Source organism: Corythoichthys intestinalis, chromosome 1, assembly GCF_030265065.1.
Source record: "Corythoichthys intestinalis isolate RoL2023-P3 chromosome 1, ASM3026506v1, whole genome shotgun sequence".
Taxonomy (NCBI): domain Eukaryota; kingdom Metazoa; phylum Chordata; class Actinopteri; order Syngnathiformes; family Syngnathidae; genus Corythoichthys; species Corythoichthys intestinalis.
The window spans coordinates 9,902,047-9,916,695 of NC_080395.1; the positions used below are offsets into that span (position 1 = coordinate 9,902,047).

A 14,649-nucleotide genomic window follows, 5' to 3' on the forward strand; every position below is an offset into this window, starting at 1 on the left:
TTGTCTTTGTTGCTCTGCCATCTTTGCAGAATTCGCGCTTGAAGGTGTATGGATCAACTTCCCTCTTTCAATTAATGGGGGAAGGGGGAAGTGACAAATGCCGTAAAGTAGTCAGAACATCTGTAGTTTTTTTGTGTGGCAGGGTTCCTGCCGCCCGCCTCAAAGTTAGTGTTTGTGAAAGCGATACGGACCCTCTCATGATATGAAAGAGGTGTCATTCAACTAGTTGTCAGTCAACATGACAAATTTTATGAATATAGGTTGGAAATTTACCTAGTGTTGCTTTTTTTAAAAAATCATAATATTACCTAATTTTAAAATTTAAGTGCAATATTACACCATTTGTTTGTTATTTATTAATATTATATTTATTTTAAAATGTTTTATTTAATTTTGATCCTTTTGGGGTTCCATACAGAAAGACATGGAAAGCAATTCATTGAATTAAAAAATAAAAATCTAGAATATTAGCAAAAAAGAACGGGAAGTGAAAAATCATTTCTACGTCTGAATAAGGATATTGAAATGCTTTTTTCACTGTAAATGTATGGAAGGAATTACAATATTTTGTCACACACTGCAATTCAAAGGTTTTTCCCCAGTGTGGCTTGTTGCATGTGATACCAAATGTCTCTTGTGAGTGAATCTTTGATCACAAAGTGAGCAAGCAAACGGTTTCTCTCCAGTGTGCGTCATAAGCAGATTTTATATATATATATATATATATATATATATATATATATATATATATATATATATATATATATATATATATATATATATAGGAAAGTCAATTTCAAGCAATGACACTTTCCAGCCACCAGGGAGGGCCTGCCCCCCCCCCTTAAAATCCGCTTATGACGCACACTGGAGAGAAAACTTTTGCTTGCTCACTTTGTGATCAAAGATTCACTCACAAGAGACATTTAGTATCACATGCAACAAGCTGTAACAAGAGTAACAAGAGTCACTGTAACAAGAATACATGAAATTAACTAAAAAAAACTTTATAATGGGTCAAAATTATTTTTCGAACTGATCATGTGACTAGCACCTTAGACGGTCATTTGCTTTGCATATAATTTTCAACAACAACAAAAAATTAGGGGGGGAACAATTTTATTTTTCAAATGATTTTATTTGATTGAAACAATTTTTTTGATTGATGCAACTTTTTTTGGGATTGAATGATTTAGACACAAATGTCCTACCCCTAATATGGCCCAAACACAAACAGGATTGCTTCAATCAAAGAAAACTTTTTCAATGACAAATTCAGTGTTCAAATGCAAATTTTTCAATCCCAAATATTTTTTCGCATTCCAAAACCTTTTCTATGATTGAAATTTTTCTTTTTTTGACTGAAGTGATATTTCTTTTTTGAAGCAACTTTTTTTTATTAAATAATAAAGACAAAAATGTCCTAGCCAAAATGTGGTCCAAACACAAATCAACATTACTTCAGTCAAACAAAAAAACTTGACTCCAATCCAAAAAAAAAAAAAAAAAAAAAAATAGCTTTCACATGCTTTTTTGGGGGGGGAGTTTCAAATGTATTTTTGCATTCAAACACATTTTTTAATTGAAGCAACTTTTTTTAAGTAAAAAATATTTTGATTGAAGCAACTTTTTTTTTGATTGAATAATAAAGACACTAATTTACCTCCGTTCCATCCTCAATTCCCCTTAAGAGTGATGGGAAACAAAAAACGCCCATTGTCAACTTATTATTATAAATATTCTTGTAAGTTAATTTAATTGCTGACACTGCGTTTTGGGGTCATCAACATGTTGTGCTCCCCCTGCCCCAAAAGTCAAACTCCGCCTATGGTGTGCTTTCTTGCGTGTTTGTTTAAAGTTCCCTTCTGGGTGAATCTTTTACCACAAACTGAGCAGAGGAAAGGCTTTTCTCCGGTGTGTGTACGCATATGCCGTTCTAAATGACTCCTCTTATAAAATCTTTTGTCACAAAGTGTGCAGGCAAAACGCTTCTCTGCAGTGTGAGTGCGTATGTGTACGTTTAAATTTCTTTTCCGTGGGAATCTTTTATCACAAACTGTGCAGACAAAAAGCTTTTCTCCAGTGTGTGTATTTTTATGCTTTTCTAAATGAGACTCCTGAGAAAATGTTTTGCCACAAAGTGTGCAGGCAAAAAGTTTCTCTCCCATGTGAGTGCTTATGTGTTTGTTTAAATTTGCCTTCACTGTGAATCTTTTACCACAAACTGAGCAGAAGAAAGGCTTTTCTCCGGTGTGTGTACGCATATGTTGTTCTAAATGACTCCTCCTATAAAATCTTTTGTCACAAAGCGTGCAGGCAAAACGCTTCTCTCCAGTGTGAGTGCGTATGTGTATGTTTAAATTTCTTTTCTGGGGGAATCTTTTACCACAAACTGTGCAGACAAAAGGCTTTTCTCCAGTGTGTGTATGCTTATGCATTTCTAAATGAATCTTTTGAAAAAATAGTTTGTCACAAAGTGTGCAAGCAAAACGCTTCTCTCCAGTGTGAGCGCGTATGTGTTTGTTTAAATGTCTCTTTTCGGTGTATCTTTTACCACAAACTGAGCAGGGGAAAGGCTTTTCTCCAGTGTGTGTATACTTATGCATTTCCAAATGAATCTTTTGAAAAAATAGTTTGTCACAAAGTGTGCAGGCAAAACGCTTCTCTCCAGTGTGAGTTTTTATGTGTTGGTTTAAATTTCCCTTCACGGTGAATCTTTTACCACAAACTGAGCAGGGGAAAGGCTTTTCTCCAGTGTGTGTATGCTTGTGCATTTCTAAATGAGTCTTCTGAGAAAATCTTTTGCCACAAAGTGTGCAGGCAAAATGTTTCTCACCAGCGTGTCTGCTTTTGTGTTTGTTTAAATTTCCCTTCTCTGTGAATCTTTTACCACAAACTGTGCAGGCAAAAGGCTTTTCCCCTGTGTGTGTACGCTTATGTTTTTCTAAATGAGACTTCCAAGGAAATCTTTGACCACAAAGTGAGCAGGTAAAAGGTTTCCCAACCGCTTTTGTGTCCCTTTTCAATGAGGACTTATTTAAAGATTTTGAAGCATTTTGGTCAAAGTCATTATCCTCCTCATCAGTGTTAAAGTCAGAAGAGTGGGAAGTTACGTCGTCGCTGTCTGAAAGCGGTGCTAATAGGCCGTCCGGCAGCCATTGACCCCCTCCTTTTGTTGTCAGGTGTTGAAATGAGCTGTCGCTCGAAGGTTTCGCTGCTTTGCTCTCCTCGCTTGGACCTTCATCTTTTTCACTCTTCACACTAACGGTCACTGTACACTTGGTGATTTTCTCTTCCTGTTTTTCTTCTTTAATACAAGGGGTCTCTGGCTTTGCCTCTTTTTTGATGTATGGCATCTCCAACTTCCGTTAAACGTGGGTGTGATCGCACATCTCAGGGTGAAGATCTTCTTCAGTGACGTCTGCGATACACTGGATGAGAAAGAAAGACAAAAAAATCACGATTTTCTAAAGTCGAGTTTTTGCCATGATTTTCATGTTGAACAGTTTTACCGACATGAAGAACCCTTTTGCTGTAGGTGAAGTAAATACAATTTTGTCAGTTTAACCCTTCATACTCTCACGCTATACTGTATAATTGGGCACGCCGGCTTCCCCTCGATTTCTGTGGGCCATAACGTCTGTTGTACTGGTTATAAAGATGTCATTTTTGCCCATTATATACAGTGGTACCTGGACATACGATTACTTCGACACACAATCTTTTCAACAGGATTAATATACTGTATGCACAATGTCATCATGTACTGCCCAAAAATTGAAGGACTTCAATTTTGGACCAAATCAAACAATTTGGGCATAAAAAATTCCGGGACGGTGAGGGCATAAAAGTTATATAAAAGTTATATACAGAATTTGAAAAAAATTTACGGTTCCCCGGAAACTTGTCAAAAACTTGCCCATTCATTTTTAATGGGAAACAAAACATTTCAAAATGTATCTAGTCCAACAATTTTTCACCAAATCACAAAATTTGGGCATCAAAACTTCCAGGACTGTGAGGGGCATAAAAGTTATATACAGAATTTGAATAAAATTTACGGTTCCCCGGATATTTGACAAAAACTTGCCCATTCATATTTAATGGGAAATGTCTCATTCACTTTCAATGGAATTTCCAATAGAATTTACATTGCATTGTTGCCATTAACAGCCCTGCATGTCAAATCTATTGATGCTAACGTACTTGGATTCCATTGACACATCTGTGAGTCGATGGCATTGACGGCCATGGACGTCCAAATTTTTTCCCATTCATTTTCAATGGGTAAAAAACAAATGTCCCCAAATCAACAGGAAATGACCAAATATTAATAGGACATGTCCCCCAATTGTCCCCGAATCCATTTGACGCTTATTGAGGGTGATGCCATTGACGTCCATGGACGTCTAAACCTTTTCCCATTCATTTTCAATGGAGAAAAAAATGTCCCCAAATCAACACGAAATGATCAGATATCAATAGGACGTGTCCCCTAAATGTCCCCGAATCCATTGACACTTATGGAGGGTGCTGCCATTGACGTCCATGGACGTCCAAACATCCCATTCGTTTCCAATGGCATTCAATCTTGTTTTTTCATTCTATTGATGCTAATGTACTTGGATTCCATTGACGTTCAAAATTTTTCCCATTCATTTTCAAAGTCAAAAAAAAAAAAAAAAAATTCCCCAGATCAACAGGAAATGAACAGATATCAATACGTGTCCCACAAATGTCCCCGATTCAGTTGACGCTTATGGAGGGTGCTGCCATTGACGTCCAAATTTTTTACCATTCATTTTCAATGGCAAAAAGAAAAATGTCCCCAAATCAACAGGAAGTGACCTGACATTGTCCCCGAAATGTCCCCAAGCCAACCTGGGCTGGGTTAAGAGCTGTATCACCACAGGGCAAAGACCCAGAGTAATTTCTCCAGAAATTGCAGTTTCTAGTTCTTAGAGTAGAATCTTAAGTATATGCGATTGCCTCCAGAAATCTGAACATAGCGTGCTTTTATTTTGAAATGTTCACCGGAAGTACGTTTGCTAAGCCACTAACCGTACGCTTTACACTCAGTAAAAAGAAACAAAAACAAAGTGGAGTTATCTTTCGTCATGCATGTTGTATCAGTAATAGATTTTTTTCCCTTTTGTTTGCATCGCTAGCAAATTCTTTAAACCAGCGAGTTTTCTTGTTTGAAGTGTCACCTGTTAAGCAAAATTTTGCATTTTGGAGAAGACTGCCAGTGTTTTATAGCAGGCTAAAGTAGGTTGTCGTTTTTCCCCCATTAGTCTCAATGTAGCAATGCTAACGTACAGTGTTTAATATAGCTGTTTTTGCTGATTATGCTATAAATTGGTCAAAATCAATTATAATGCCCTTATCAACAAACTCATGGAATCCTGCAAATCAAAATCACAATATTCCAATAGGGAATATAAAGTATCTTGGAATCAACATTTCACCAAAACTTACAGAATTAACTAAACTAAACCATACACCCCTCCTAGCAAAAATATGTGAAGATTTGACACACTGGAATAATCTACCCATCTCACTTTTGGGCCGGATAGCAACAGTCAAAATGAAAGTATTACCACAAATAAACTATTTGTTCTCAATGATCCCCTTTAAACCCACTCAAAAATGGTTTCAAGACCTAGACTCAGCCGTCACAAAATTCTACTTTAAAAACAAGAAAAACAGAATTAGCCTTGCCAAATTGCAAAGAAATAAACCAGAGGGGGGTCTAGAGGCCCCTAATTTCCAACACTATTATATAGCAAATCAAATACAATATCTTATTAGGTGGTTATATCTTAACACTGAACAACAGTCATGGCTAGAATTAGAGCAAACAGACTGCAACCAAATACAATTGGCAAACCTCCCCTTTATTAGTTCTAGTATTAAGCACCATAGCTGCTTCAAAAACCCAATGATAGCATGTACCTTGAAAGCCTGGTGGAGAGGTATGGAAATTACGCAATCACAACAAGCCCCGTGTAAATTCTCACCAATCTGGCACAACCCAGACTTTGGAGTTAATAAAATTCCTATTTATTTCAGCACATGGGATGATACGGGAATAAACCAGTTACAGCATTTGTTTAAAGATAATACATTCATGTCATATGAAAAAATATTACAAGATTTCCAGATCAAAGGGGTCAATTTCCTTCAATACAATAAAATCAGGGCAGCCATCAGAAGCAAATTTCCATCACTAACGGGTACGTTAAACCCACCACCTTTCGTAAATAAAATAATAAATATACATCCTAAACAAAAAAAAATACTTTCAAAAGTATATAAAGCCCTCTCATGTAACAACTCTACTTGCCTACCAATTGAAAAATGGAATAACGAACTTTCGGTAACATTAGATAATAACTATTGGTCCAACATCTGTAAAAATGCATTTATAATGACAAAGAATAAGAACCTTCAGCTTATACAGTTCAAAATACTGCACAGATGGCATATTACTCAATCTAAAATGCACAAAATGGGGTTCTCCCAATCCGATAAATGTACAAGCTGCAACGAAGATACTTCGGATACATACTTTCATGCTCTTTGGCAATGTAAACCAATACAAGATTTCTGGGCACAGGTAACGAAGAAACTCTCTTTCCTATTGAACTGCAGGATTCCATTGTCTCCAACTCTTTGTCTGCTTGGCGATCTGAATACAGTGAATATCTCTATCCATCAAACCTGTCCACTACTAGCAAGTCTAACGATAGCCAAAAAAACAATATTGTTGAATTGGAAAAACAAACAAAACATTAGCATTAACCAATGGCTAAATCTAATCATTGAATATATAACATTAGAGAAAATATCTGCCAAACAGACAAATAAAATGGACAAATACGAACAACAGTGGGAAACGGTCGCAAGAATGATGAACATAGACTAAGGATTCTCTCTCACCTGCGAAGGAATGCCACAAAAATAATAAAAATGTATACATAAATGGATGTATGCGGGGTGTCCAGGGAAGTTGTATGCATCCTTCTGCAGCTGGAAACTGGACATGTTTAAATCCGAACTGTTTTATACACTCCCAACAGCATGTAATAAATAATTTTTCTTCCTTCACAGTTTAGTCGGTCAATGGGTTTATTTTACAAGGATACTCATAGACAATTTGGTTTCCAGCTACTGGGGATCATATGCAACTTTTTTTGGAACACCCTATATATTACTTATCAGACTTGGAACAATTAAGGAACTATGCGTAAATAATACACTTCACTGGTCCTTGGCATACATCTAATGGTGTTTGATAAACCTCTTCTTCTATCAGCTTTACAGGTGGAGTTTGTTGGCGTCCTGCCCTGGGCCGTCCCGCCGCCGGTCTTGGCCCCCGGGATTTTCGGCCGGGGCTTGTCTGGTTGCGTCTGGCTGTGCGGGGGGTCCCGTCGGGCGCGCGCTGGTGTCGTGGGCGGGTGGGGGGGCCGCGCGGGTGCCGGTCCGGGGCCGCGGCCCTTCCCCGGCCGGCCGGGGTGGGGTGGAGTTGGGGTGGGGGCCGGGGGGTGTATGCGGCAGCCATGGTTCCCTCCCAGGTCCGCCCGGCCGGAGCCGCGTCTCCCTGTACCGGGTGCCGGGGAGGTGCCCTCTGGTGCCATACCGCGCGCCCCTCTTGGCCCGGGGGTGGGTTGTGGGGGGTGCGCTTCCCTCCCCTTGGTCTGTTTCCGGCCCTGTCCGCCTCCCTGGGCCGCGGCAGCCGCGGCTGCCCCCCAGCCGGCGGGGTCGTTAGCGGGGCCCGCGGGGCCTAGGGTGAGGCTTGCTGTCCCTTGCCGGTGGGGTGGACGCCCCCTGGTCACCGGCGCTTGGTGTGGCGCCTGCTCGGGGTGCGGGGTGGGTGCTCGGTGGGTGGGAGGGGGGTGGGTGGTCACGGAGGCGCCGTGGGTGGTCTGGGGCGGGGATTGATCGGGGCCCTGACGCTTCTTCCGCCCTGGGGCCGGTGGTTCTGGTGGACGGGGCCACGCCCGCGGGAGCCTGCCTCCTAACTCACGCACTTCTCACTTCGGCACTGTAAATATTTTTCACCCTGGCACTTACATACATTTCTCCGGGGAGAGCTGGGACGGGGCTTTACAGTCCCAGCCCGACTCCCCCCTGTTTTTAATGCACCACACACCAAGGTTGTGGGATGGTTGGGACCTGTTGGGGGGGGGGCTCACGACTGCCTCCTCACCACAGGCCCCGCCATCCCTGCACCTTTTTTAAATGCACCACACACATCATACTCCACAGGAGAGCTCCGGCAAAGGGCGGTGGGACGGGCGGCTGGACAGAAACTCCATGCTGCGGTCCCACTGCCCCAAGCCAAGCTCTCCTATTTTAATGCATACATTGCACTACCCTCCCCTCACACCCCCATCACGGTGCTGGGTGATGGCTGCCAGTCGGGAACCTGGCAGCCACAGTAATAGGGTGGTAGGTGGGTCCCACACTTTTTCTATATGGCGTGGCTCCCGGGGTGTGGCCTCCCCTCTGCCTCGGCTGCCGGCCGCGGGAGTGGGTTGGGGGGTCGGGTCTCCGATCTTGCATCGCCCCGTGGCAGTTCCTGGGCGTTCTCCTGCCTCCGCCTTCCCCTCTCTTCTCTGGCTGGGCATCCGCCCTGCGCTCCGTCGCGGGTCGCTGGCTGGGCGCCGGTGTATCAGCGGGGTGTCGCCTGCACCGGCGGGGGACCCTGCCTTGCCTGGGGCTTGGTGGGCCGCTGGGGGTCCCGTGGCGTGCCGTGCCGGTTGGGGGGCTGTGGCTGTGGCTCGTGGCCCGGGTGGGCGGGCGGGGGTGGGTGTATGCGTGGGGTTGGTGATGCGTCCCCTCCTGCCATCCCTGAAGGCCGGTTGTTGGGCACGCGGGTGGCCCGGGGGACGGTGGCTCCTTTGCTGGGCGGCGGGAGGAGGGATGGGCTGCGCATGGCCCCCCCAGGGCCACGGCCCCCGACCCCCCGCCCGCCCTCCCTCCCCGGGCTGGCTGGGTGGGGGCCGTGGCCCTGGGTTGGCGCCCGCGCGGTTTCTCCGCCCATCTGCGTGGCTGTCGCGCGCCCGTTGGGGCTTGCGTGCTGCTGGATGTGGTAGGGCATGCTCGGGTTGGGGGTTCCGGTGCCGGGATTGGCGATGCGGCGGCGTAGGGTTGGTCGCCAACGGGCTTACACTCATAAGAGATTCACACGATTCCTGGGTTCTAGATCACAGAACTGATTTGTGTACACTCTACCCCTTTCAATCACTTAGCTTATAGTCTTATAGACACCCCCACCCCCATTCTCCTCTTTCACTGGCCAATAGGCCCCCACATGGTGTAAACCGGAACCGGAAATACATCTCGCTGACGATAGCACCAGCATATTAGTAACTAGTTTAGATGTTCAATGTATTTCTTGTTGTTGTTTGTGTATGTGTTTCTTTTCTTTCTTCTCTTGTATTTCTTTTCTTCTGTCCCCCCATAATCCCTTCCTGTTCGCTGCTTTGTCATAATAAAAAGGTATTTTGAATGATCACAATGGGAGTATGTCAGACTCTCAATGTGAAACATTAAAACTCTTCAGAATCCGGGCACTTAGACTTCCATTCTCTGTGTCAAACAGCTGAACAGGACAGTTTAAAAAATAAATAAATAAATAAATAATAATAATAATATAGCTGTTTTTCCTTACTTTGCATTTCTGAACTAATTCTACGGCGTGTTGATGACCAATAAACATCTGCAAAAAGAACTGGAGTCTCATATGTCATCTACACGCATGCACAAATGTATGCATGCACGCATGCACGCGGTGATGAAACGCAGCCGTGAAAATTACCGCCCTCATTTTTATTTACCTTATGATAAATGGACTCATTGCATATCGCGACAGGCTTAGCAACTTCAATAAAACTTGTCGTTAGTGAGTTAGATGGACTTACGACACCTCCTAAAAAATTTCGCCTCGGGTCTACACAATTCACGAAGGTCACTCTTTTTGACTTCAAAATGGCGAATTACGCCGAAAGGGGAGAAATATTTATATCCATAAATATTTGTCAAGATAAAAAACAAACTTTCCACTTTTAACACCACAGTTAACCAATGAATGACCTTCTTCATCTGCTCTTTGTGTAACAATTTTCCCTGGAAGTCTATTAAAACAAATGGCCATACCACCTGACCTGTTAGAGCCTTGGCTGAACAACAACCGGTCTGCCCATTGATTTATCCAAAAAGATGCGTCCTCTTCTGTAGTATGGGTCTCCTTTAAAAATAAACAATTCACTTTTCGCCCTTTGCAAAACAAAAACAGTGCTCTCCTCTTCGCATTGTCCTTAAGTCCCCTCACATTCAATAAACCAAATGAAATGTTCACATTTTCCATGAACAGTAGGGGTGTAATTGTGAACAAAAATCTCGGTTCAGTACGTACCTCGGTTTTGAGGTCACAGTTCGGTTCATTTTCAGTACAGTAAGAAAACAAAAATGCAAAAAATAAATGTGCAAGTTGTTTATTACACACCTTTGTGCTTTCAACAATAGGAACATTAGCCTATACAAAGCAAGAATTCTGCTCAAAAAGTAGCGGGTATTTAAAGATAATCCAACAACAATTTGCCTTTCAGACCCCGCGTATTGGTCAGCTTTCTTTCTGAAAGAAAGAAGAAAAAAGAAGTCCTGTGCTAAAGAGAAAAGCAATCCCAATGACAAAGATTTTAACATGTATTTTACAAATTAAATGCCTCAATGAATCATTTTTTTTCCCTCTTATGAACGGTTTTCAAAAGCTTTATTGGTGGATTTTCTCAAGTTAACGCGCCACACAGAAATTAATAAATTTAATTGTGTAAGCAGGATCTGTGTATTATTCTTATTATTTAATTACAGGTGTTTTAGCTCATTTCATTTCATTTCATTTAAATGGGCTATTATTTATTTTATTATGTGTTTATATTTTACAAATGTGATGTAGTATTCATTTATATTGTATATTTTATGTTGTATAACTTTAGTTCCTATGTGAATATTAGTTCCTACTTGTTTTGTTGTGGTAGGAAGGTTTTGTATTGAATAAGGCCAGTGTTGGTTATTATTATAGCAGAGAAGACAGCTGTTAATCAACAAAGACAGGTCAACTGTGCCCCGATCTACCACTCAAGAGATCTGATGGACTCAAAAAGTGGGTTATGTATGATTGCATATTAGTTTGAAAATCGACCGGACCCACCGTATTTTTACACAAGTGACTTCCAGTCTGCCCGACTCTAGCTACCGGTAGTAGTATTGATGGAGGGGGGTCGCGTCTCGCGTCAAATAATAAACTCTGCCGTTCTTTTCGCGTGCATCGTGTTGAGCCGCTTCTGGGACGCGTCTAACACGAATGGTGTGCATTGGCTGATTGACTTTAATGCCCACGTTTCAGTGCGTTCTCGCGGCAGCCACGTTGTTGCGCCGTTGACGTTTCTGGGTTATACTGTCCCACCGTGTTGGTCCTCATTGTAGTAGAGAAGATGGAGTAAATATAATCTACACAAAAAGAAACTGTAACCCAATCGACTCACAGCCTCGAAAAGTAAGGATTACATTACGTCAGAAACTCGTTCGGTACGCCTCCGTTCCGAACCAAGCACCACGTACCGAAACGGTTCAATACAAATACATGTACTGTTACACCCTTAATGATCAGTAAATAATAATAACAAAATAAACACAAACTGCAACACTTTTGTGTGTCGCTTCCTTAAATAAGGCTTGTACCTCAATTAGTGTTGAAGGACACTATTCTCTCTCTTTGTCCTTCGAGTGTTCTTTGAATTGAATGCTGGTAAATGGAAGGCTGGAGATGAACAGGTTTGCTTCGAAGACTTTATAACAGGATATCCTGAAAAGAACAAAAGCAAAACATTACGAGGCAAGTAATTTATACTGTTGAAAGGGCAGTGCCAAACCTCTAGCGCAGTGGTTCTTAACCTTGCAAAAGGTACCGAACACCATGAGTTTCACACGTGTATTAACTAAACCCTTAGGAATTAGAAAAATCTTTTATGTATGTATGTGTATATATCTTAGGTTGCTCAACATTAAACTTGCTTGATTGCATTAAAGTGCGTATGACACCAAAAAGCATATTTATTTCATAGTTCACGCTGTGTTTTATGCTCCTGAATGAAATTGACCACTTGGATGTGTGTGGAAGCGATCATTTTACTAATTCAATTTTTGAATCCCGCGCCATGAAAAATGAGTGACTTCGGCTTCAGTCTCGGGTTAAGGACGAAAGCGAATGGGATGTCACCCGGGTCAGCATCTCACAATACAGCACTGCTTTATAGCGTGCAGATGGACTGCGGATACAGATGATTTTGCTGATAGATACGTTTATTTTCCACATTACGCCAGCCAAACAGCTGCAAAAAATTGTTGCCGCACCAGGAAGAGGCGTATGAACCTTTCTGGGTTTCAAAAGGTACCCGTTCACTGCGGATATTGGCCAAAACAAGCCCTACTACTGTGGGACCATTGGACTTACAAGAAGGTGAGTAAACATCGTATTTTGTATTGTCAAATACTGGGATCATGGCACACGTTTTAATTCAGAGGTGGCTTGCATTTTGTGGCTGATTTTCCACCGAAAATGCCACTTAGCCGACGACTAGTGGCTTGTCGCACCCCCCGCTGGGAGAGCACCGTATTCGGCTTATTGCCCTCTTCGTGTGCCCGGTGTTGTGTCAAATTTTCAACCCCATCAGAAATTGCAACTTTGTGTTAAAAATGGCCGCGAATACAGCGATTACAAAGTGAACATTACAAACTTTCATTAAATAAAGGGCTATTTACTTACATTTGATCATTGACAAACATGTAGAAAAGTTCTCCTCAGACACATTCTGCCATGTTAGCTGCACAACAACTGCACGCCGGTCTCTGTTTACGTCTTCGCCGTGTAGTAAAGCATTATTTTACGCCATATTCGTGTTGACCATGTGGCAGCTACGCGCTCCTCCGAAGTCGGCCGGTTTGTCTGGCGGTACCCTACAGCTTCTTTCCTGGCAAGCTCTCCTGTCCGAAGCAGGGGAATGAGCAGTAACTTGTTTGCTGCCGGGCGGGTTCCCGATCGGCGAAGACAATCGACGACCCTGCCGCTGTGTGACATGATATGGGCTAGTTTTGTGTGATTTTTCGCTTCAAAAAGCGAAGACTTTGAGACGTCACTCAATTCAGGTTAGCATGTCGTCTAGCTGTCAAGGAGTGGTCATAGGCACAGTTTCTGATAAGGTGGTCAACAGATAACCATTGTGATTATTCAAAGGAATATTTGGAGCACACAAACATGGCCAAATATGGGCATGGCATAATATCCTATGATTGTCTTCAGCACATAACATTTTTCAATACATATTCACAGTAAAAGAAAGTCGTTTCCGTGTCCATCGATTGGTATGGAGAGGCTGTGTTATTTTGATTGGTAAGAAAAAGCCGTTCTATTTAGCCAAAGTAAATACTTTGACACTTGTTCAAAAGTCATTTCTTTACAGGCTCGATGACAATCCAAACAATGATAGCGAGCATAGAAGTAATTAGCTTCAGTGGTTCAAAATAATTTGGAGTCTAATCGCTGTACCAGTGTCGTGTATCGCTGTACTAGTGAGGTCTGCGCGCTCCCGTCAGGGGATACAATTCACGCGGAGGCGAATTTTTTTGGCACAACACCGGAACTCGGTTTCTTTAACCCTTAAGTGCCTGCAATATGAAGCAATTGTCAGAGAATCACAAAATTCTAAAAATAATGTCTTAATGAAACCTTTTTTTCAAATTTGTGAAAAAAGGAAAAAATGTGTAATTAGCGCTCTAATATCTATATAACCCTTGCTAAATCCTGCTTTTTTTTTTTCATTGAACCTGCAGATGCATGAGTTGACTTGCATCCATTTTTTAAAAAATTTTTTAGGAAAGACATTTCAAAATTCTCAAAATCATGAAATTCTAAGTGTACCAAATATGATACATTTGGCAAGAAGGGGTTAATGTTTATTGAAATGTTATGGCCATTTCATGAGTAATTGAAAAGCAAATCTTATATCGTGCAACTTTAACACAAGATGATGACAATGACAAGTGAGCGAGGGCGACTCAAACGCATCCTGTGTTTTGGCTAGCGAGCGCAGCTAAACAAAACTTAACGCCTGGGGAGCTACGACATCAGGCCAAACGACTTTCACGTAGCTATATGTTGGGACTTTTTAAGTACACTAAATTCTTACTTGGGTACTTACCCCATGAGAATGTTTTAAAAGCGCTCGTTTAGTTGGAAGGGAAAACGAAAGGACTGCAAGTTCCGGATGAGTACACAGATGTTGCTACGTCAAGTGAACCGGAAGTAGAAACGTTCAGGCGCTGAAACGCCAGTGCAATATGTTGAAGCGTTTGGAACAAAAACTACCTCACGTCACTGGACCCCAAAGATATTTAATAAACATGATGAACATATCCGAATTGGAGTCATAACTATCAATAACTCAATTTTGAAGGCTCAAAACATTGTGCGTAAATCAAGGGTTTGAATTGGGTGACCATATTTTGATTCCCAAAAAAAGAGGACACTCGGTCCGGCCTCGAGATACTTGAATTTTACTCGAAGTTCACTCAAAGATGCCAATA

At 42.0% G+C, this 14,649-nt stretch overlaps 1 protein-coding gene across 1 annotated transcript; it reads right to left on the bottom strand.

Moving 5' to 3' along the window:
* Positions 1 to 933: 933 nt before the first annotated feature.
* On the bottom strand, positions 934 to 14,368 carry LOC130917528 (gastrula zinc finger protein XlCGF57.1-like). The gene is made up of 3 exons (XM_057839073.1): positions 14,265 to 14,368; positions 11,749 to 11,872; positions 934 to 3,431 (listed from the first exon to the last, which is right to left on the bottom strand). The coding sequence occupies exon 3, from the start codon at positions 3,354 to 3,356 to the stop codon at positions 1,815 to 1,817; it is 1,542 nt and encodes a 513-aa protein (XP_057695056.1). The 5' UTR covers positions 3,357 to 3,431; positions 11,749 to 11,872; positions 14,265 to 14,368; the 3' UTR covers positions 934 to 1,814.
* Between the last annotated feature and the right edge of the window lie 281 nt (positions 14,369 to 14,649).

Excerpts from the sequence above, each read along its gene's own strand:
- LOC130917528 (XM_057839073.1), bottom strand. The coding sequence starts at position 3,356 with ATGCCATACATCAAAAAAGAGGCAAAGCCAGAGACCCCTTGTATTAAA.